The 22,619-nt window shown below is 48.7% G+C and overlaps 2 protein-coding genes across 4 annotated transcripts in view; both read right to left on the bottom strand.

Moving 5' to 3' along the window:
• The window catches only part of UBR4 (ubiquitin protein ligase E3 component n-recognin 4), an 80,058-nt gene extending 69,802 nt beyond the window's left edge, over positions 1 to 10,256 (bottom strand). The window contains exons 1-14 of the mRNA XM_062507489.1: positions 10,126 to 10,256; positions 6,505 to 6,602; positions 5,541 to 5,644; positions 4,767 to 4,896; positions 4,521 to 4,660; positions 4,088 to 4,190; positions 3,417 to 3,558; positions 3,187 to 3,311; positions 1,946 to 2,070; positions 1,657 to 1,716; positions 1,338 to 1,528; positions 1,020 to 1,119; positions 766 to 903; positions 187 to 304 (exon numbers count right to left, since the gene is read on the bottom strand). Coding sequence (XP_062363473.1) covers positions 187 to 304; positions 766 to 903; positions 1,020 to 1,119; positions 1,338 to 1,528; positions 1,657 to 1,716; positions 1,946 to 2,070; positions 3,187 to 3,311; positions 3,417 to 3,558; positions 4,088 to 4,190; positions 4,521 to 4,660; positions 4,767 to 4,896; positions 5,541 to 5,644; positions 6,505 to 6,602; positions 10,126 to 10,256 — 1,705 coding nt within the window. The remainder of the gene's footprint in view (positions 1 to 186; positions 305 to 765; positions 904 to 1,019; positions 1,120 to 1,337; positions 1,529 to 1,656; positions 1,717 to 1,945; positions 2,071 to 3,186; positions 3,312 to 3,416; positions 3,559 to 4,087; positions 4,191 to 4,520; positions 4,661 to 4,766; positions 4,897 to 5,540; positions 5,645 to 6,504; positions 6,603 to 10,125) is intronic.
• A 603-nt stretch (positions 10,257 to 10,859) lies between these two features.
• EMC1 (ER membrane protein complex subunit 1) lies at positions 10,860 to 22,532 on the bottom strand. Of its 3 annotated transcripts, XM_062507560.1 has the most exons (24): positions 22,407 to 22,532; positions 22,167 to 22,291; positions 21,890 to 21,955; positions 21,688 to 21,781; positions 20,938 to 21,066; positions 20,678 to 20,804; positions 20,207 to 20,356; positions 19,663 to 19,830; positions 19,263 to 19,334; positions 18,779 to 18,838; positions 18,434 to 18,556; positions 18,127 to 18,223; positions 17,335 to 17,451; positions 16,943 to 16,951; positions 16,259 to 16,458; positions 15,864 to 16,013; positions 15,369 to 15,530; positions 14,995 to 15,114; positions 14,674 to 14,811; positions 14,203 to 14,376; positions 13,240 to 13,450; positions 12,701 to 12,785; positions 12,033 to 12,162; positions 10,860 to 11,827 (listed from the first exon to the last, which is right to left on the bottom strand). In XM_062507560.1, the coding sequence occupies exons 1-24, from the start codon at positions 22,508 to 22,510 to the stop codon at positions 11,648 to 11,650; spliced, it is 2,991 nt and encodes a 996-aa protein (XP_062363544.1). In that variant the 5' UTR covers positions 22,511 to 22,532; the 3' UTR covers positions 10,860 to 11,647. The 3 variants fall into 3 exon arrangements, with proteins under 3 accessions (XP_062363544.1, XP_062363545.1, XP_062363543.1); XM_062507561.1 differs by lacking the exon at positions 16,943 to 16,951 and having other exon boundaries at positions 15,369 to 15,437; XM_062507559.1 differs by lacking the exon at positions 16,943 to 16,951.
• Positions 22,533 to 22,619: the final 87 nt, after the last annotated feature.

Raw genomic sequence — 22,619 nt, forward strand, 5'->3', positions numbered from 1 at the left:
GCTACTCAGGCTTCAGTTCACACAAAAGAGTGCAGTCAGCACTACTTCTGCCACACAGACCTTACAAACTGCTCTGTATTTTCAGTGTTACAAGTCATAATCAGAGAAGGCAACAGCACAAGTAGCCAGGTTTCCATGAAATGTGAAAAGCAGTGCCAAATCCTGAGCTGCTGCAAATGCTATTACCTTGGCTGCTGTCCTCCTCAGTGCTGCTAAAGTCATCCTCGTAGTAAGTGTTGGAGTCAGTGGAGGCACTGGCATCACTGCTCATGGAGCCTTTCCTCTGGCGCTGCAGGACACAGGCCTAAACAACAGCAGAACCAGGAAAACTCTAGGATTATGAAAGATGATAATGTGAAAATAAGAGTAACTTCCTCACGCCTTTTTTCTTCCAGCAAATTTGTCCCAACTGGCTTCTTAACAGTTTTTCAAAGCTTAAGTTGTACTAACAATTACAAAGAATGGTTGAAAAAAAAAAAACAATCTACGCAGAGCTTATAAACAACACTTGAAGTAACAGTTTTAATGCAAAAGTTAACAACACAGCCATTTCATTTTCCCACTAAAATCACAAATACCACCGAATTTACAAAAAAAGTGCACTTCCATTAGCAGAAGTTTATCAAATTTACATCTCTGAAAATAGGAAAAAGATGACTTTTGAGAGAAGAATTGTATATTCTCAGCACAGTGCCAGTTCATTAAGTGATAGCAATCTGGAGTGGCTCAGCTCCAGAAGTTCTCTAGCTCTGTGCCCGTTCCTACCTTTCTGTAGGAAGTGGAGAGCAGAGTCAGCAGCAGATTAGTCAGTGGCACAGAGTCTATGAGGCGCTGGATTCTCTGGATGGATGTGCTCTGAGCCATGACATCCAGCACTGCTGGAGGGCCGTCGCTCTCCCAGCCCTGGAGGACAGAATTCCAAATTGAATTGAAATAAAGAGAAATTGGTAGGAGAATTCCAAGTGTCATCAGTGGAGAAGGCAGAACGTCTCAGGACAATGTCTGTGCTACCTGCATACCTTGTGCAATGCTTCCACTTGCAGATCTTGGAAAAGAGATGACAGCAGTTTGATGGCATGATTTGCCAGCACCACTGACAGCACCCCAAAACCTTGATGCCTGCAGAAACAGAAAGGACAGAATGTAATTTCAAGGGGATAATAATAAATAAGTATTAAATAAAGTGACTGCTTTGCTAAACTGGGGACATGGACTTTTCCTATTTCCAAGACTCAGGACTTGAATTGCAAATAAAATTTCACGAGACCAACAAGACCTTGCAGCAGCTGCTTGCCCAGGCTGGTAAGACACCTGCTTCCTGCAGGAGTGTCACATACCCTTTCCCAGGTCCCAGTTTGGGAGACCCCACGCCCTCCTTAGTGCGAGCAATGATGTCTCTGACACGAAGAGCAGCCAAGGGATCCTTCTCCTTCCCCTTATCAGCCAAGGCCGTGGGGCTGAGGTTCAAGATGAGGAAGAGGCTGTTCAGCAAACACCAAGCCCCGAGCAGCTGGAAGTTCTGATAATGCTATCGTGCCAGAAGTCACGGGGAAGGGGGGAGAAAAAAGCACCAAAAAGACAAAACACCATCAATCCGAATGCCAAAATACACCAGCACAAAAAGGGTGAAAAAGCCTCCCTAGATGGAAATCTTACCTCCCCCCCCGCACGGCGTGAATTGCTGATGGCTTGTCCAATCATTTCATAGATTTCAAGCTGCAAATAAAGGCAAACCATGGTAAGGCACCCCACCAGACAGCAACAAAAATAAAAACTCCAAATGCAATTGTATTTTACCCTCCACAATTAACCACACCTTTAACTCCTTTACCAGCAATGACACTGTCCCAAAATCATAGCTGTGTATTGCAATGCAAATAAACACAAATTCTGTGCTCTTCGCTTGCTGAGGAGGAAAACAATGAATAGTCTGTAGTTTACTTACACATTTCTGTACAATAGTAGCAGCATCGTTTTCATAATCTTCTTCTTTGGAGCTCGTTGACCCGGTTCGTACCTGTTGGGTGCTGCCCACGTGCAGGATGGCCATGCAGGTGGCCACACTCACACCTCAGGGAAAACAAATGCAGGGGACATTCTTAGGAAGAGCCAGTCTTGGGACAAAATATTTCTATTTAGCCCATTAAGTCAAGTGGTATCTAATGTATCCACAACTTGATGGAGCAGGGAATGCTCAGTATTACAGCGAAACACTACAAAAATCTTTAGTACCCTCAAAAGAGTGAAGTTTTACCCTCCAGAAACAAATGGGAGCAGTTAAAGGAGGTAATGTTTTACCATGCAATTCAATACCATTTTTAAGACAATCTTCAGACCTCAGTGCCACATCTCCTTAAAGTCTCCCCCATACCAACTGAACATTAAGGATGTACTTAAACCACCCCTGGGAAACATGGCTGTTTTGGGGCTTGTTAACAAAGGCTTAACAAATACAGCTGAAGCCTAAAGTAAAAATATATTATGCTCTGAATATAAAAAGAAAGAGCAGAAATTACAGTCTGTTAAGAAAATGCTGAGTCACTCAAGTCTTTTTTTTTAGATCCTGACAGGAGCAGTGGCAGAACATATCAGTAACAACTCCAATATTAACACAATCAATACACTGTGCTGCAGAGCTTCAAATTCAAGAGAAATAAAGGCTACTTGTCAGCTGAACCTCCAACACCCAAGTAACAAAGCACAGCCAAAAGCTCAAAAAAACTCCAGGAGATCTGTGGGAAGATAGGTTGAAAGGATAGTGCAGGATAGCCCAGAAGGCAATCTCTCCTGATGAATTACAGCTGTACTGACTACTGAGCGGTGGAAACATCTGTGCCTGCCCAATGAGTCTGGGTGTTGTAAAACAGTGGGTTAGCTGCACTAGTCACAGCTGTAGATGGAGTTAGAGTTTGAGAGTCTGCTGGCTGTGCTGTGAAGAGGCAGGGACGTGTGGTCGTGCAAGGGACAGACCAGGTAAAATGTTGTGTGAGGGACACCCAGGGTTAGGCAGCCAGGTAAAGGACAGGTTTGGTTTAGCCAGTCATGTAGAAGGATGAAGGAAACTTGCAGAGAGGAGTCAGTGTTGTGTGAAGCTGCCTATGAGAAGGCATGTAAAGTTTTAAAATAAGACTGGTGTTGGTGCCAGTCACGCCCATCTCGACTTAATTCCTACACAGATCCACTCACCTGCATAGAGACAGCTGAGAGCAAGAACAGTCACGTCCTGGAGACGTGTGGGTGTCAGGGGCTCCAGCACGGGCAGGGACAGAGTATCCAGAGCCATGGTGACATCGATCACCAGCGAGTGGAACCTGCAGTCAGCACACACGGTGAGCACAAGCCAGAGAGCACTGTCCTGCCAGCACAGCGCCCTCCCCCAGGCGCACGGAGATGCCCCAGGCAGGGGTGGCACTGACCCGTTGCGCACGGCCGTGGCGTCGGCCACCGTGGCCGGCATGATGAAGAAGGAGTTGGCGGACACGGCGTCCTGGAAGCGGTTGATGTAGCGCAGGAAGTACGGCAGGTTCAGGCACACGCGCAGCAGCTTCTCAGAGCCACCTGCCAAGCACAGCAGCAGGGCTGTGTCACTGCTTCAGCCCTAACGGTCCTCAGTAATTGACTTAATTGCTCTTGGTGGTGAGAAAATGCCATCAGAGATGAGGCAATGGGATAAAGAGTTCTTGACAACACCAGCTGCTGAAGTTTGTGGCCCACACTGGTAAGGGGTGTCACAAAGCTCTGTGTCCACGTTACAGGGCACACCAGGTGCAGCTGGTGGGACCTGAGGGTCCCAGCGGTCTCTTCAAGTCCTAACAATCCTGTGATTCTAATCCACACCTACTCAACAATCCATCCCATAAAATATTTCATACTGTCCACCTATTTTACCCCTCCAAACACAAATACAAGGACTCATCTCTGCAATGAAAACTTCATTCCAGCCATAACCTCCCTCGGCAATCACCACACAATTCAGGGAACCCTTTAGGTCAGAGAGTTTCTTCCCACTCAGAGTTGTGAGAGGTAACAATGGAGAGATATTTTTCCAGTACTTTTTTGGCCCCCAAGCTAGGAAGCTGATTCTCACCAAGTTCTTGCAGGCTGGCCACATTCTGAGCAATGAATATGCTCTTGGTCTTTGTTGCAGAGGTTTGATCTGTGGCAGCTTGATCTTCACTCTCTCCTTCCACCTAAAGCAAGCACATACTAAATATGTTAGGGATGCACTAAAAACACACAGTATTTCTTTAAGCCTCTATACAGAAACAAGGTGTATCAGCAGCACAACTCTAAACAGCCATGGATGTTAGTGAATGTTGCATTCCATGAGGAAACAAATCCAGTATTGTCAATACAGCACAAACAGTATTTGCTTGTTTGCCATTCATCCCATGCAAGCAGGATTTATGCACTTATGTACTCTTTACACTTGTATCAAGAAGTACCACTTAAAGCCCTCTGTCCTTCCCTGCACAGGGAAGCTGAAACTCAAGACTGTTTCTGTTCTGGAGGTTTTGTACCTGTGTCTCTGTTGTGATTGATGGTGATGACGAGACTCTGGGGTTAAAGACTGATGTCAATTGGTTGAGGAAGTTCATCTGCACTTCCTTCTGTCTCAGCTCTGGGCTCACTGGGGAGGCCAATTCCTTCTGGTCCTCAACTGCAGGGAAAACACCAAACCCCCATTTCAGACAGCAAACCTCACAGTTTCTGTGCCTAACTGCAGTACTGCAGTGAAACACGCAGAGCTGAAGCCCCCTCCCTACCATCAGAGAGGGTTTTGACAGTCTGAGGCAGCTTGGCTGATTTCATCATCGCTGTAAAGGTGATGATTTCTGTCCGGTCCAGGCGGCTGCAGCCTGTGCACAGCCCCTTGATCAGCAGAATGAGGTGTTTCTACAGAAAACAGAGACATCAAGTACCATTGCAACTCTCTTGATTCCAATCCCACCTCCATATCATTTACTCTAAGCAGATGGATTAAGAGTAATGCAACTTCAGCTGGTGAGGCCACTGCAACAGCTCTGAGGCACTCTGATCTCCCCTGAGGATGGAAACACATCCCTGACTGCAGGTAATCCAGGTCACTGACACTGCCTGTGCTTCCTATGGTAAACCTGGAAAAGGTCTCTCTGCTGTGACACACTACATTACAGGAACACTCCTCACAGCCTTTCTCTCTTTCCAATATATTTAAGCGCTCCCTTAAGACAGAAATACAAGTAGGCAAGAAAACATCTTTAAAACTCAACAGATAGCTGGGATCCAGGTGGTTGGACAAAACCAAACCAGAGTTTAGGAAACTGAAACTGAATTAACCAAGGCCTCAGGTCACCTTTATTTTGAGTTGTGAGCAACCTTTGATTCTGAGTATAGAATGCAGAGGGAAGATTCAGCAGAAATCTGAGTCTACCTAAATATTTTAAAGGCTTCATTAATTTTGCTTTATGTGTTCAGCATTAGAGCAGATATTTCAGAATTAGAGCCCAAAGCCCACTCTTACACTGAGGCTGGCCCAGGAGGTCCAAACCTGTGCTCACCTGTGAAACAGCACATGCTTCATCTGGGTTTTCGAGCCGCAGCAGGGAGAATTCAATCAGGACTTTACACGCAGCTGCCACTGACTGCAACTGGTTTCTGGGTACTGAAAAAAGCAGATCCTTGTACTCAGAGTACGCTTTAAAACAGCCCAGTGTAATAAGCTTCCAATGCTGTCAATAAAGCAGGATGCTCTGCAGTGTAGGTACAAACTCAATCTCTCCTACCTAACACAAATGCAGTATAAACTCAGTCTCATTACAATGTAACCCAAGAAATGTCAGCAAAGTGAGGATAATTCCTTCTGCCAGACACGGGAATTCAGAGAGATAAAGCAGTTTCCCCAGCAACATTATTTAATGCTGACAGAAGCTCTGAAGAATATGAAACAAGTTCACAAAGCCCATTTTTTTGTTGAAACTGCTGAATTGTCAGCCAAAATAACAGAAAATATTTTGAGTCACAATGTTTTGATCATTAACTCCAACACAGTAACGTAACTACAGAAGCCCTGAATGGTTTGTGTTGGAAGGGACCTTAAATCCCATTCAGGCCCACCCCCTGCCATGGCCAGGGACACGTTCCACTAGATCAGGTTGCTCCAAGCCCCATCCAACTCAGCCCTGGACATTTCCAGGGACAGCAGTGTTCTAACTGCCGAAGGATAATCTAAAAATCCTGAACACTGATTTAAACGCTTGATTGAAACACCTCAAAAATTAAATCAGGTCAATGAATAAGCAGATAAAAAGGCAATGCTGTCCAGTAGTTGGTGGCCAAATACTCCCATCAACAAGCTTCCCTTTCCATCAGAGCTGACTTTGTGGTACAAAAGCCAGCAATGCTGGCCCTAAAGTCTGATTCAGCAAGAAGGCAAAAAAAACAAATACAAAAATCAACAGTTCTGATTTATTTTTACTGCATCCAGTCATTACACAGGAGCAAGAGAAGCAAAGGAACACTTACTGAGACCACACACAGTAGTGATGTAGTGTGTGGAAAGTGCAACAAAGGAGGAGTAAAAAGGCTCGTACTGCTTGTCATGGTGCAGGATCTCAGACTCACTGCAATGGAGAAGGGGACAGAGGTCAGCCAGACCCAGCACAGCCACAGCACCACCCAAAACCCCAGTGTGTCCAGTGATAGGGGCAAGGCAAGGTGACAGCTCTGGGAACACAACCCTCGTGTCCCAGGACTGAGTCCTCCGGCAGCAGCTGGATCACAAGACCAGCATCGCTGCCCACACAGGAAATGTAAGGAAATATTGTGCTGCCAGAGTTTCTCCTCCACAGCATCAACAGGTCAAGCTCTACCAGCCACAGTCCCTGCCAGAGGCTCATTAACCTTTAAGCTGTTCCAAACTCAGCTGCCCAGAGCCTGGACTGTGTGTTCTGCTAACGCTGGCAGGATTTGCCAGGCCTGGAACACAGGCATTCCCTTCCCATCACAGCACCGAGGCAACGAGCTTGTGCAAGTCGGCAAATCAGAGAGATCAAACCAGGCAACTGCAGAACCACAGCAGACAGGGGCACAGCACCTGCAACCAGCTGGGGAGGGATCTGGGCAGGTAAGGAAGAGTCCCTGAGGCTTCTCAGCTACACTCTCTGGCCTCAGAGATCAGCCTTTCATGGCAGAGTTGACACCTTAAAGGTGTCCCACCCCATCCCACCTGCACAGACACGGAGAACACCAACTCCTCTGCCTCCACACCTACTTCTACCTCTTTTTTTTCTTGTGGCAAGACTAAAGGATGTGCATATCTGCCTCATAAATGACCATTTACTTTGTTTCACATTTTCATGGAGTGATGTGAAGGAGCAAGCTGGAAGAACAAATCATTAGGCTCGGCTTCACTTTGTCTCTCTAAACCCAGCCAGGCTTCCCCAGGTCTGGGACAGAGGTCATTCCTGGAGGGCAGCAGCCCATGGCACAGGCTGTACCCAGCTCCAAACACAATTTCACCATTCCCTGCTGACCTCAAAAAAGCCCAGTTTATGCCCAGTTACCTTCCCTTTTTCCACACTAAGCCATTGTTTCCAGCTCTAACAGGAGGTGCAGCTGAAAGAGAAACAACTCTGGAAAAGAACCATTTCTCCACAAAAAAGAGCAGAAAGAAATACTTGTCAGCTTTGTAATTTTTTTTCCTAGGTTTGAGGTCTTATTTAGTCTGCTTAAAAAGCTGAAATAGAAATAGAAAAATAGAAAATTAAGAGAGAGGCTTTACTGGAAGATATTCAACAGCATCACACAACTGAGTTCCAACACCTCAGGCCTTGCCTCACCCTCTCTCCTGCCAGAACTGCTCTGGTGAGGAACAAGCCCAGAGCCTGAACATGCAAAGCAGTCTCTGCTCTCCTCTTCAGACATAAATTTTGCTCACCTACCTCTCAGGCCCAACTCCAAGCCAGCAGCAGTAGACATACGTTAAGTATTGTTCAGAGAACAAATTAGGACAATTTGGGAATAACAGAGTACAGGAGAGGCTGACAGCTCCTAAATTACTGCAGAGGTCAAGCTGTACACCACACAGTGCCCACAGGGCACAAGGAACACAAAGGTGCAGAATCCAGCACGAGATAGGGATTGGGTAATGGGAGGTTTGAGTTTTACTAAAACACACTGTGAATGTTATGACACAAAGTGGAAGGCAGCAGTCAAGTAATCATCAATCCTTGCAAATAACCACTGACATAAGATAACAGCTCAATCTGGGATGTGCCAGAGTGTTATTCTGAGTATACAGTGAGATTTAATAATGACTTTTCAGCCTCTGTACTGTGGTTTATTGCTTAGAGGGGTTTTGCTTCCCAGGGCAGCTCTTTGTTCAGGCTGAGGAGAAGGCTCTGGCACTTATCAATGTTAACCAGTACCAAATCCCAGGCCCTGCCCGGGCTCTGCTCCCCAGTCCTGACCAGCCCTGAACACACACTGTCCTTAGGGCAGTGGGCACAAAGCAGCCTCCTCCTTGGGAAGGCACTGCCACAGGTGCAGCTCCCCCCTGTGGAAACCCCTTCCCCAAAAACCAGCCTGGAGTGACTTCACAGACAGAGTTCCTCTCCAGCTGCACTTTTCCAAGTCAGCATTTCCACCATTTATGTCAAATAAGGCTCTAATTTCTGTCAATTCTTGAAGAAACCTGCCAACAGAGGAATACCAGTAACGTGATGAGGCCTAAACTTATAAATTAAATACTAGAGTAGTTAAAAAATGAGTTTATTGATTTATTTTGAAAATAATAACACTGGTGATTTCGCTGTCATCACACCAAGTTTATTTAAGGGGAAATCCAGCCACTTTGGGATTGGCTGGCACCATCAAGAGTTTAACAACTGCCTTCTAAAAATAACTTGAACACATGAAAGATTTTCTGTGAGAAATCTAAAGATAGATTCTTGTTCAGCACAGAAAAGCACAACTCCAAACATGAACAAGTTGTATTTATTCCTCTGTCAATTAGCACATCACACCAAGGCACAAAACAAAAATACCATCCTGCAGGAGCCCAAATCCTGCCAGATCATCAGACACACAACTCCAACCTTAGGCAGTGCTGCTTCAAGGGAACAAACTGCTGTCTCAAGTGGAAAACAGAACCAACATTCCCTCTAAAGGAGGAAACCTCCCTCTCCCAGAACTGAAGTGGATCCACTCGAGTGTTCCTGGGATATTCTGATGAAACACTCCACTAATGAACTTCAGGCACAGGGACAGCAGAGCTGTGCAGGGAAAAGTGACACTGGAATGGTCCCTAAAACAAAGACTGGCCAAAGAACTGCCCAAACCCATCAACACCGAGTTTGCAGCTCCTGGGGGGACAACTGTTCTGTGGTGCACGCACAGAACTCCTCAAATTAACTCTGAATCTGAAGCATCCACTGCACACTCAGCCAGTCTACATTAAACGAAACACCACAAGGTTTTATTCTATCATCTTCCTCAGTGCACTGTTTATTTTCTGTTTCCTAACAAGTTATTGTGGCCGGGGTTATATCTCTGTAACTGAGTATGATGTTGTGGCATTCACATCTCATGTTTTAGATCATAAAGCAAGTTATAAGGTGAATTAAGTAGCTGCGGTGGGTACTCTTATGCTGTGACTCCAACCTGTGCGGTTAAGACAAGGAAGACTTAATTTGGTTCTGCTTTATTTCTACTTAAAATAGGAGAAGCATAGCAGTGTTAAAGACTTAGAGGGAAGTCTGGTCCCCCCAGAGCCCGGCGAGACAACATTTCCCACGGCCCAACCGGGCAAACCATGACACGCCTGGACAAAAGCAAAACCATAAGAACAGTCCCGAAGCCTCTCGGCGGGCGCCTGTCGGAGGTGCTGCGGCCAGGCGAGCACCCTCAGCCCGTTATGGTGCCCGAGGGCACCTCCGAGAGCTCCGGCCCCAGGACATCGGGAGGAGCCGAGAACGGAGCTCGGGGCTTTGCCAGGACAGCCGCAGCCCCGGCGCCTGCCCTGCCGGGCACCGAGCCCCTCACACCCAGACGGGCCCCGCCTCAGCCGCCCCTCAGCGGCACCCCCAGCGCTCCCTCTGAGAGGGCAACGCCGATAGGCGGCAGCCCCCGCCCGCGCTCCCTCACCTCTCGATGACGGAGGCGAGCAACTGCGGCAGCTCCTTCATGTCGAAGGCCGAGTAGGACGCGGAGAGCAGCGGCCGCACGGCCACATCCCAGCCGGGCCCGGCCGCGGCCCCCGCGCCGCCCGCCGCCATCTTGGGCTGCGCTGGGCCAGGGGGGCCGCGGAGCGCACAGCGCCCCCTGCCGGCGGGGAGGCGACCGCGCAACGTCGCGCCTCCCCATTGGCCCGCGGCACGGGCGCGTGCGCATTGCGTGAGTCAGCAACTTTGGCGCGCGGCGCGTGCGCGGGTAAGGCGGGAGGGGATCGAGCATGCGCCGTGTGTTCGCCCCGCCCCGCGACTTCGCCCGGGGAGGGAGGATCTGGAGCGGCTCGAAAAGTCATCCAAAAACGCTCAACCCCGAAACCCCCTCAGCGTTTCAAGAGTCCCCCAAAACTTTTAAATAAAGAAACAACCCTCCCACGTAAATACGGAAAAAAATCCCCATTTAAATGGCGAAAAATTCCAATTTACGTAGCTCAAAACACACTGACACAGCCTCCCAAACCCACTTCAACAACCCCTAAAACCCACCTAGAGCCCCAAAAAACGCCCCTAAAATACCTCCGCAAAATCACCTCAACAACCCCTAAAAACCACCTGAAGAAGCCCACCACACCCACTCAAGTAACCGCAAATGCCCACTTAAAACAGCCCCCAAACCCCTTAAATAGCCCAAGAAACAGCTCAGTTGCCCAAACCCGCTCCCTGCTCCGCAGCTTTATTTTGGGATCTGGATACTGGGGGGGGAAACAAGGGGTACACGGCCACTCCCGGGTGAAAAACTCGCTGCCACACTGGATCTTTACAACTGAAATGCAGAGTTCAGAGCCGTGATCCCGAGGCTCCACCCCCTGAACCACCTCGACCCCCAGTGCTGAACACAAACAAACAAACAAACAAACAAACAAAAAAGCAGGAACACATAGAAACAAATGGGAAGTAACTGATGTTGCCATTATAATAAATAAAAAACACGGAGAGACTTTAGGTTCAAATTCTTCCCACTGCTCTGCAGCTTTGTCAGTGGCTCCATGAGGCCGTTTCCCACTGACAGACACCCAATTCCCAACATTTTTCCTAAGGAAATCACCCGAGGTCTCTCCCTCACACCAGGGGCTCCTTACCACATCTCACCAGCCAACCTTCCCCTCTGCCAGATGTGGGGCACAGCTGGTGCAGAGGGAGATCCCAGGATAAGCAGGACACAGATCCTGAGTATTCTCTTCACCAATATCAGGGATACACTGATTTTAGGGCTTTAAGGGAGGTTTGGGACCTTCTTTTTCAGTCAGAACAGACCAAAAAAGTCTCTTTTTCATCTCTTCCATTTCTCCTCACGGGAGACACATGGGCAGTGCACGTTTTGTTCCACCAGCAGCTTTTCCTCACAAATATCTTCCAGCCACATGGAACAGAGGTGTTTGGATCCATCCCTCGTGGGGGGCTGGGATCCCAGTCCAGCTGCTCTCCAGGCTGGGCCTCCCTCAGCGCCAGGCCCGGTTCAGCAGCTTCACCTGGGCCAGTCTTTTGGTGATCATGGTGGCAAATACCAACCCGAAGAGGACACTGCTGATCAGCACATAGTCATAGTCGTCCTTGAGCACATCAAACTGCTTGGAGGGGTACACCCGGGTCTGGAAGATGTCCAGCCCGTAGGCTACAACCTACAGGGGAGAGATCAGGAGCTGGGGATGCAGCTTGGAGCATAAAACCCCAAAATGATCCACTCAGGGCTCCAGTTCTAACAGAAAGGAGTGATGTTTAAGCTGTGAACAGCCACATTATGGCAATTATAATGGCCCTGCCATGGGCCACGGATTGGGACCTACCCCCAAATTCCACACTGAGGTCTCTCCACCCTGCACTTACCAAGCACGTGGACTCAAGGCCAGAGGGGGCTGTGTAAATCCCCCTCATCCTGGAGATGGTCTGGTTGTAGTTGATGAACCTCTCGGCATGGATCTGCACGTCTGGCGAGTACGGGATCAGGTTCTCCTCTCTGCAAGGCACACCACAGACATCAAACCCCAGCCAGGCAGCACACAGGGGATGCCACCAATGTTTCCTGATTATCAAAAGCTAACCTAAAACAGCAAATTTTGGGGCTTTTCTCAGTGTAGATTCATTATTGCTGCAGGATGAAAATCAAATGGATCAGCTGGATCAGGCTAAACTACAGCCACCTCCTTCCAGGCTTCAGAAGTTTTACAGAAGTTTTACAAAAGTAAGTGTAACTCTAAAAAATCCAGTTCCCCTGACTGCTTCTCCCTGAGAATACAGACACCAGGCTGGTTTAATGACTGACCTGCTGTAATACAGACAAATGTATCCCATCATCACAGACTGGGAACAGAAGCACAGAATACTTCAGGTTGGGAAAGACGTCCAAGGTCGAGTTTGACCTGAAGTAACTTCCCTTCATTCCACGCCAAGACTGCTCTGAATCCAGGCAGGACATGTTCCTCTTCACACAATGTACGAGACACAAAATCAGCCCTTTCTGGAGCCCAGGAGGAGAGGTTCTCATCCTTCCTTACCTGCTCTGCTCTGTCGGGATCTCCGGGCGACGAGGGTCCAGCAGAGCCTTGGGAAGGGACAGGATGGCCCCAGAGGGAAGCCCAACTGTGCATTGAAGGAAAAGCATCTTAAAAATCACAGAATCCCAGAACAGCTAGGGTTGGAAGGGCATTCTGGGGATCACCCAGCCAGGCAGGGTGACCAGGAGCAGGTGACTCAGGAATGTATCCAGGTGGATTTTGAATGTCTCCAGAGAGGGAGACTCCAGACCCTCCCTGGGCAGCTGAGCCAGCGCTCTGCCATTGTCAAGGAAAAATTCTTCCTCATGTTGGGGTGAAACTTACTGGCTTTTAATTTATGGCCATTGCTGCTCTGGGTAAAAATAGTCTGGCACCTCATGACTATTCCTGACAGCATTTTCTGACAGCCAACAGACACTCTCCTGCTGTTTATCCCTGCACTTGCAGGAGTCCAGGACAATGCCCACGCACAACTTTTTGGCAGCAAAGTGCATTTTGCTTGCATTTCAGTGCTGTCCTTTCACTGAGAAGGTACTCACTGAGCAGGTGGCGGCTGGTGATGCCCCGCTCGGTGATCGTGGCCTCCATGGCACTGATGGCAGAGGGGAAAATGTAGGATTGCTGGAGAACCTGGGGCAGAATGGGGCGGTCCAGGGAGCTGAAGGCTGTGGCGTTGTACTGCTCGGTGCCCTCGTAGAGCTCCAGCACCGTGAACTCGTTCCGCCGGGCCTTGGTGTTCCAGTACTGGTACTGCAACAAGGGGTTCCAGGAATATCAGGGAAGGATCCAGGGAAATCACAGAGGGTGGTCACAAAACTGCCCCCATGCATGGTCAGGAACTGCCCCAAAGCCAAAACAGTTTTTACTTTCCACAGAATTCTCAGAATCACAGGGTTGGAAGAAACCTTCAAGATCACAGAGTTCAACCCATGCCCTAAAACCTCAACTAGACCATGGCACTGAGTGCCACATCCAGTCTTTTATTAAACACATCCAGGGATGGTGACTCCACCACCTCCTCAGGCAGACCATTCCAGTACTTTATCACTCTTTCTACCTAATATCCAATTTTTATACACTTTCCACATATTTGCAGCTTTGTAGACTACTATTATATAGTTATACAGTTCCTTAATTAACTGTAGCACCTTCCTACCCCTCCCTTAGATTTTAGAACAGTAAGCTAACCTTGCTGGAATCTTATTTAGTCTTTGCTTATAGTAAGCCTCCATGTATCATAGACATAATAAATGGGGGGTTAGAAGCTAGTGGGGGCAGAACCAAAAGGGGGAATTACTTCATTAACTGTCCCTCTAACTGGATAATTTCTGTTAAGTATGCTAATTTGTTAAAACTTACAAAATTCTCAGTCTTGCATTTTGTGTCCATTTTGCCATATTTGCACCATGAATGACTTTCATTACAGATCACTGCTTTTTATCACCTTAATATTGTTCAGCTGGTGATTTTAGGGGTCCCCCCAAATAAGAAGCAGCTCTCACCACCACCCAGTTCTCAGAGTGCACCATGTGCACGGGTCCCTTGGCCTTTTTCTGCACAGAGGAGTGGATGATCCTGCCTGTGACCCCATCCATGAGGTAGATCCCAATGAAGGTGCGCTCCTGGTGCGTGTCCGTGCTCTCGGTCACCACGGCCAGCAGGTTGGGGTTCAGGGACTATGGACAAAGGAGAAACAGCAGAGACCATCTTTCAGAACCACAGACACCTCCTTCCTGCTCTTCATCTGGGACTGGGCAGATTGTGAACAAACTAGCATAAATCATAACTGCTGCATGTAAACGTTTTCAGAAAGAAACCTCCAAAATGAGCATTTTCCCCACAGAGACACTGGTTCCCACAAAGAAAAACTGGCACCGCAGGACAGCTCATCCCAATGTAGCAGCAGGGAATGGTACTGGGATCTTCCCACAGGGTAACCTCTTGACAAAAAGCCAACAGAGCTGCAGCAGCACCTTGTAGAGGACGCTGCGGTCGCCCATCACGCGGCCCTGGGAGTGCACGTGCTCGTTGGATCTCTTGCCTTTGACAGTCACAATCCTCTGCACCTCCGTGGGGATGGCCACCTCCCAGCTCTCCTCTGTGCTCAGGTCCTGCAGGAAAAAAGCACATGGGAGCTTGGATCATGTCCTCCAAGGACACCATCTCCCACCAGCAGGATGCAGTTTCCCAAGTTTCTTTGGCACATTTTGAGGCTGAACGTTCCATGAAGGGAACTGAGATCTGCCATTATCCATCCACAGGGCATTCAGGGAAGTGCAACAGGTCTTCCATACCTTTTTCAGCCTGAATCCAGAGAGTTTTCCCTGCTCAGCATCAACCAGGTAAAAATAGATGGAATGGGCAATTTCTTCTAACTGGCGAAGGACATTTTTCGTGGCTGGGAAAGGTGTAACCTGGAAAAGAAGAATTGAAACACAGTTTAAAAATAACTGATACAGACAAAAAACCCACCCTGGAATGAACCAGAAAGATTATTTCTAATGTGTTTATCAAGATAAGGTCTGTCTTGGTAGAATAACCTCATAGTTTTGTGTGAAATGTCCATTTTGGGCTCAATGGCTTTTTTTTTTTTTCCATCTTGCTCCAAAAGGGAGGGGAATAATTAACCAGAAAGGGAAGAAAACTGCCTCCAGGCAAAGCAATTTACCTTGTACTCATCATCAATCAGGAGCAGCACTTTGGCATAGTCTTGATCCATAATAGGCAGCAGCAAAGTCTGGAGAATTGGGCGTTTCAGAACAGGAGGAGCTACTTGGCTTTTCTTCCCAAAGATGGGGTTAAAGACATATAGAAAACTCATTTTGGTTTCCTGAAAAACAGGGCAAGTTTTGCCTCTTGTTTAAGTTAAAAAAAAAAAAAAAAAGTGTTTTTTCTAACTGTTATTTGCTAGTGTTGACTATTCATAATACCCTGGGTCCAGCTACTCCATCCTGAAAATATTCTGTTTGGACACACACATTTGTCCATAATAACCATGATAATTTTTAAGTTTCCTAGGCTTCTGTGTCTGCTTCCCTCCAGATCTTTCTCCCCTGCCATCCCCACAACATTGACAACCAGATAATGCCCAAGAAGATGGTTTTATTGCCCTGTCCAAGGGCAGATTTCCATGCCCAGTGGAGGGGTAGGGAAAGGGCCTCACCTTGTCCTTGACGAGCAAGGTGCACTGTGGAGGGTGGGGGAAATGTGCTGTTGTTCTCTGCACCATAAGCTTGAAGGAGGAGCCTGGTCTCACATTCCTGAGGTATTGCTTCCACAGGATGGTGCCAGAACTGCTCTCAATGCCAAAAAGCTGAGGAAAAACATGTGGGAAAGCCAAAGTTTAAGGAAAACACCTCTCCTATTCAAGCACTGCATCCTCCTCTGGCATATCCCAAAGAAAGCTGAGTCTTAGTCCCCCTTTAAAGCCACCACAAAACATCCTGTGCATCTTCCCATTATTTCTGCCCAAGCCTGGCTAAAAGCAGGGCTGGGAATTCAGAGCTGAGACTCTTTGCTCCAGCCTAGAAACCGCGACTCCTGCCCTGACCTCCTCACCTTGCCCGAGGCAGTGACCATCACCATCATTTTCTGGAGGTTGAACTCATCTCTGGCCAAATTGTCAATGTTAATCTCGTTTTTAATCTGGCTCCGGGGCTTCCTGGCATCATAGAACATCTTCCAGAGATGGGCAGTCCAGGCTTGCAGCAGGATGAGCTGGGATGAGAGTCTCTTCAGGAACATTCCCAGCAAACCATCTGCAAGTGGCAGCCACAGTGACAACAGCAGGAAAACACACGTCCCACCCCAGCTGAAATTGTGGTGTCAAACGCTGCCATGCACAAACCTGGGGTAACTCCTTGCCTCCCTCTCTGCAATAAGTTATAGCTGCCATTTCTGTGACATGCTCTGGCATTTCCCAACCTTTCCCACTTCACACTCATTCCAAAATAGGCCCTGATCAACTGAAAGCAAACCTTCATGCGAGGACTTTGTGTTCCTTCTCACTGTGCCCACCTACAGCTCCCCCACCTCTACAGAAATCCATCTGCACCCAGTACTGAAAGGAACTAAAAATACTTAATTCTGCCCAATCAGGGTTTGTATTTAACTGCTTTGAGTAACCAAAACACTGGATTTCAACTCTGTTACAGCCCTGAGCAGAGCAAGCAGAGGGCACCAGTGGCACCACTAGGAAGCATTAGGCAGGAGCAGAGCACACTCCATGCAGGATGGGGTTACCTTGGATGGCTGCATCCAGGACAGCAAGGAAAGACAAAACAAAGAAAGAAAGAAAAAAAAAACGAATAAAAAGAAAAAAAGAAAAAAAACCAGAAAAAAATAAAAGCGCTATTGGAAATGAGTCTTCCAGAAACAATCACAGGAAACATTCAGGAGACACGGCCAAAATCCCTCCTACTGACTGCTGACTGTTTTAATGTAACAATGTAATACATTCATGTCATCTGGATTGGATTTCTAACGTTTAGACAGAAAAGGGTTTATTTCTGCTGATTTTACTTGGCATCAGTAGAGATTTAAACTAATCTCTCAGCTCAGAGTAAACAGAAAACAATAAACACATTTATTTAGAAAGGAAAACAAACTCAAAGAGGTAATTCTGTTAAACTCACCTGCTTTTTTTCCAAATTCTCCCTCCAACTCAGCCTGTGCACCTGTCAGAGGCAGATCCACCATCTCCAAGCTTACCACCTCTGCCAGTGACTCTTCTCTGCTCCACACAACTTTTCCTGAAAAGAAGAGCAGAATATTGGAAAAATCAACTTAATATTTGGGAATTGACTCATTCAATATAAGAGCATCTTTCAGTGCAACCCTGAAATGCAGATCACCTCTTAATGAAATGCAAAACAGTGTATAAATATCTAATATCATTAACTATTTCATAAAAGACAAATACTTCATGCAACTGGAGCCACTTCTGGGAAGAAAACCTCAGGATCAGTAAAAGCAATCTGCTGTTTTAAAAAGGTTACAGTTATTGAGTCTATTTAAAATAAGAGATCCACAGTGTGAACTCCTGAATACCTTTAGAGCCCCAGAAAACTCCTGTTGTTGAGAAGGAACTTTCAACCCTTTCTGCAAATTAACATTTTTCCCATTAAGACCTTTTCTGAAAATCTTTGAGGAAGATCTACGCCAGAACTTACACTCTCATCCTATAAAAAGAGTTTTGAAATCTGCAGAAACCCTCTGAAATCCAAAGGCTCTGCCCACACAAAACAGGGCAGAGTTGTTTGTCCAGGTGAGGATGAAAGTATCCCCTGTGTCCTTCATGGGACTCAGAAGAGTTAAATTAATTTTTTCGGCTTCCAATGAAAGTAATGACAAAATACAATCCTTGAGGACACAGAATTTTCTCCTGGTGACTGTTATAAAGGGACGAAGCCGTTTCTGGGAGTCACCTGGCTGCTGGAGGAACATGAGCATGTGGTCCTCTGTCTGCACCAAGGCTCGATAGCCCACTGAGTCATCCTTCTTCAGGAAAACTTGGATGTACAGCTGGGAAAAAACAAAATAGAAAAAAAAAGGGCATGGGAGATTAATGATCACATCATCTCCTTGAAAAAATCAGAAATCAGGTGAAACCAGAGCAAGCAGGGTGATGCTGTAATCCCTGGAATGCTTTTCCCCTTGGCTGAAGAGCTCCCATCCTGCCAAATCAGGGAAGGGAGGACACTGCAAGGACAGATATGACCCCTCCCTGCTCACCTGCTGTGGCTTGGCCCCTCCTTGTTCCAGGTTAAAGGTGATGGTGGTGTCCAACAATCTTTGCCCAGTTTCAACCAGGTAGAGGTTTATGTTGTAGGTTTGATTGGAGCAGGTTAAGGAATCCTGTAGCAACAGGCAGAAAACAGATGTTACACACACACACCACCCCAAATCCTGCAGCAGGATTCCAGCAGAATGCCACATCCAGCAAAAACTAGAGCTTCAAGGTATTTTTAGACTGTGTTTTCAGGTGGTACAGCTGGTGTAAGACCTCTGTCATTCTGCTCCTGCAGGTGAAGGAACAAAATGAACTGACAAGAACTCAGGAACAAGAGCACCACATACCTGCCTCCGGGCATCCTCTAGCGTGCTACCAGCAGGGAGGCCATCAGAGCTTCCAGGTTTCTGAAATGAGGATGAGAGGAGATGGAACATGGCTTCAGACATGAGTAAAGTATAAAAAAATTTGGTTTTCAGCTGCATGACAAGTCTCAGCTTGCCTGCGACATCAGGCAAGAAACAGCTCTGTTCTGCTCTATTCTGTGTCTGCTAAAAATGAAACTATGTTTGATATCCCCAAGAACTGAAATCCTCTGCGGATCACGAAAGCCAATTCCTTGTCACGTGCCCACCTTCCACAGGACTGAAATAGGATATTCACTGAGCCAGGCACAGCCTGAGCTAGACTTGTGTTATAACTGAAACTTATCAAATCCTCCTCTTCCTCAACGGGCTCCCCATCCATGGGCATGTGAAACACCAGTGGAACCCACTCCCAGCACACATCCCCACAGCTGGGCTGCTCCCAGAGGACAGGAATTGTGCTGACCAGTTCATTCCTGCATGTCAGGACAGCGGCCACCGTCTTCTCCCCGGTCGTTGCAAAACTCACCAGGGCTGCCTGGAAAAGGAAAAAAAAAATAAAACATTTAAAAACCCTCAAGAAACTCCCAAACCTCACCAAAAATTACTTGTGAAGTAAATAAAACTGCAGTGGAATTAAAAGCAGGCGAACTGTCACAGCCAAATATTAAATTATATTGTTTCCCCTAAACTCAAAACCAAGAAAGACCTATTTCTCATAAAGATGGGAGCAGTTGACCTGCCACAGGTTTTTGAGGCATGATGCCCAGAGTTACTGAAGTTTTTAAAACCTGCCAACTGGCCCAGCAGTTTGAAGGATGTTCAGCTGCACTTGGCCCTGTCCCTGGCACGTCTGTCTCAGGTACCTGCTGGAAGTCCCGGAGGTTGCTGAGCAGCCCCTGCTTGTATTGCAACAGGGAGAAGTGGCTGGGGGACAGCTGCAGGAAGAACTGCGTCCGTGAGGCACTGGTCACACTGGGCTGAGTGGCCAAGATCCTGGCCTGGAAGTCATCTGCAAACTCCAGCTCCAGGGACTGCAGGGGAGACAAGCACAGGCGCTGAGAGCTGTCCTCCACTGAGACCAACACCTCCCTTCCCTCAGCAGCAGAGAGCTGAGAGCTGTCCTCCACTGAGACCAACACCTCCCTTCCCTCAGCAGCAGAGATTCCCTGAGCCAGGGGACAGAGCAGGAGCAGGGAAGGCTGAGGCTCCATCAGAGCAAAGGTCAGAAGGCATCAATCCAGAAGGAAGAACAGACAGAAAGCTTTCCCACCCTTCCCTGAATTTACAGATCATGACCCTCCACCTCCAATCACTCCCCGGTTCACCAACAGACTGGGAAACCAGTTCAAACTGGAACCCGACCAGTCGGGCAAGGAATGACAGGGATGTTCCTGCAGCAGTTCTCACCTGCAGCGGGATGTGCCTCATGTCCTGCTCCGTGTCCAGGGCGCAGACGCGCAGCGAGCGCGCGGCCGTGTCCACGCACACCAGCAGGGCCTCGCCCACCACGCCACAGGAGCCCTGCAGGGCCCCCAGCCACGGGGCTGCCACCCTCACCTGCACAGATACACAGCCAGGGCTCAGCAGGACACAGCCTCCAGAACATTCAACACCAAGTTAAGTCAATTCTTTTTAGCCACAACTGAGAAAAACTACCTGTCAGCCTGAGGGTTATGGGATAATCTGGACTAACAGCTGCTAGTCTAGTTTAGTTTGGTGTTCAGGGGGTTCAGCCATGAAATCAATTCTTGGTTAGGAGGCAATGCCTCAGGGAAACGGAGGGTTCTCTGTAGCACAGCAATTGATTACTCTGCTCACCACACCACAGGGTTGGAAGCATATTTGTTCACATCAAATCCAGCATTTTAGCTCCACTACCTGTTTTGTGATTTCTCCATCATCTGTGTTGAAGGTCAAGATGTTCAGGTGGCTCCGGGGAACAATGCCAACCACATAGATCACTCCAGTCCCATGGGAATACAGCAGCTGGTACTGAGTGCTCTCACTGCAAGACAGGCAGCAACCATGCAGCATCATCATCATACTCTCACACTGCTGTCTGCAAGACAGGGCAGATGCAGCCCCCTCCCCTCTGCTCCATGCCAGGGGCTCATACCTCTCCTTAGATATGTTCTCACCTTTCTGGCAGGTGTTCCACCCACTTCTGGTGCCCGTTGGACAAGTAGTGCAGAGACAGGGCTGCTTTCTTCAGCACTGCCACGTACTTCACTGCCTCAGGGAGCCCCACCAGGGCAGCCCCCTGGAAACTGAGCACAGGCACGAGGAATTAGGGAATTATTTTGCTATTTTATCCTGGGGAAGGGGCACAGCACCAGGAATGGCTGAGGGAGCTAGGAAAGAGGCTCAGCCTGAAGGGGGATCGGGGGGACCTTGTGGCTCTGCACAACTCCCTAATAGGAGGGAACAGCCCCTGGTCAGGCTCTGCTCCCAGGCAACAGGGACAGGAGGAAAGGGAATGGCCTCAGGCTGGGCCAGGGGAGGCTCAGGTTGGACATCATGAAGAATTTCTTCACAGAGAGGGCTGTCAGGCCTTGGCAGGAGCTGCCCAGAGGGGTTTGGAGTCCCCATCCCTGGAGGTGTCCAAGGAATGCCTAGACATGGCACTCCGTGCTCTGGGCTGGGGACAAGGTGGGGACTGGTCAAGGTTGGACTCCATGATCTGAGAGGGCTTTTCCAGCCCCAGTGATTCTGGGATTCTCTGCAAGGTTCAGGCATTCATAAAGAATTCATCCAAAATTTGCTTTGGAAACATTACATCTGACTAATCTTCCTCTACGATGCAAGCCCAGACTGAGTCCATCACCCATTTTTTCCTTCCCAGACAACTACTACAAGGAGAAAAAACCCATGCAGACAGGAAATCCCACCTGCCAGTGTCCAGGGAAGTCTCCCAGTTTAAGCCCCCAATGTTGGTCTCCCAGGAACGCAGAATTCGTCCAGCATTAGACACAGTGATGGCATCTGGAGAGGAGGGGAGGGGGGATGAACACAAAGCTTGTACCCACCATGGGCCAGCATGTGCTCTAATGCTGGCTCCACGTTCCAGGAGCTCCGGCACGTGCCACCTACCCTGCCCATGGATCAGCATGGCATCGATAGCTCCTTCCGGGGTGCCCTTGTCCACATGGCGCCACACTGCAAGAGACAGGCCCAACAGAGAACGGCATTTATCCCCACAAAGGCGCTTCTGTGATACTGTGTTTAAACCTCGGCTGCTCACAGAGCCAGCCCTAAAACAAGGCTCTGACATGCCAGCCGAGCCCTCCCGCGCGCCGCGGCCCAAGAGCAGCGCTCACATTTCCAGGACAAGCGCATTGACCCCCGGCCCCAAAGCGGCCGCACTCACGGATTTCGCCACTCCGGGAATTGAGGGCAGCCACAACGTTCTCCTCGGTGGCCACGACAAGCTTCTTCGAGCCCTGCGAGGCCTCCAAGGAAGCGAACTTGAGCTTCCCCACGTACTGCTGCCTCCTGCGAGAGGGAACGGGAGCGCCGGTGAAACGGGACCGGGGAGGGAGCGCTGCGGCGAGCGCGGGGCCTGTCCGCGGGAGCGGAGCCCCAACCCGGCGGGACCCCCGGCGCTCACCAGTCGAACTTGCCCACTTGGTCCTCGTAGACAGCGGCGGCCAAAGGCAGCAGGACCAGGACCCCCAGTAGCACCGGCGGCAGCGCCCGCGACCCCACCGCCATGATAGCGGGCCCGGCGTCCAGGGGGCCTTCTCTACCTTGGGGCCGCCCGCACGGCCGCCTGCGCGGGGAAAGGGAGTCAGCGCCGTGGGGAGTGCGCAGGCGGCGCGCG

The sequence above is a fragment of the Cinclus cinclus genome, chromosome 23 (assembly GCF_963662255.1).
Source record: "Cinclus cinclus chromosome 23, bCinCin1.1, whole genome shotgun sequence".
Lineage (NCBI taxonomy): Eukaryota > Metazoa > Chordata > Aves > Passeriformes > Cinclidae > Cinclus > Cinclus cinclus.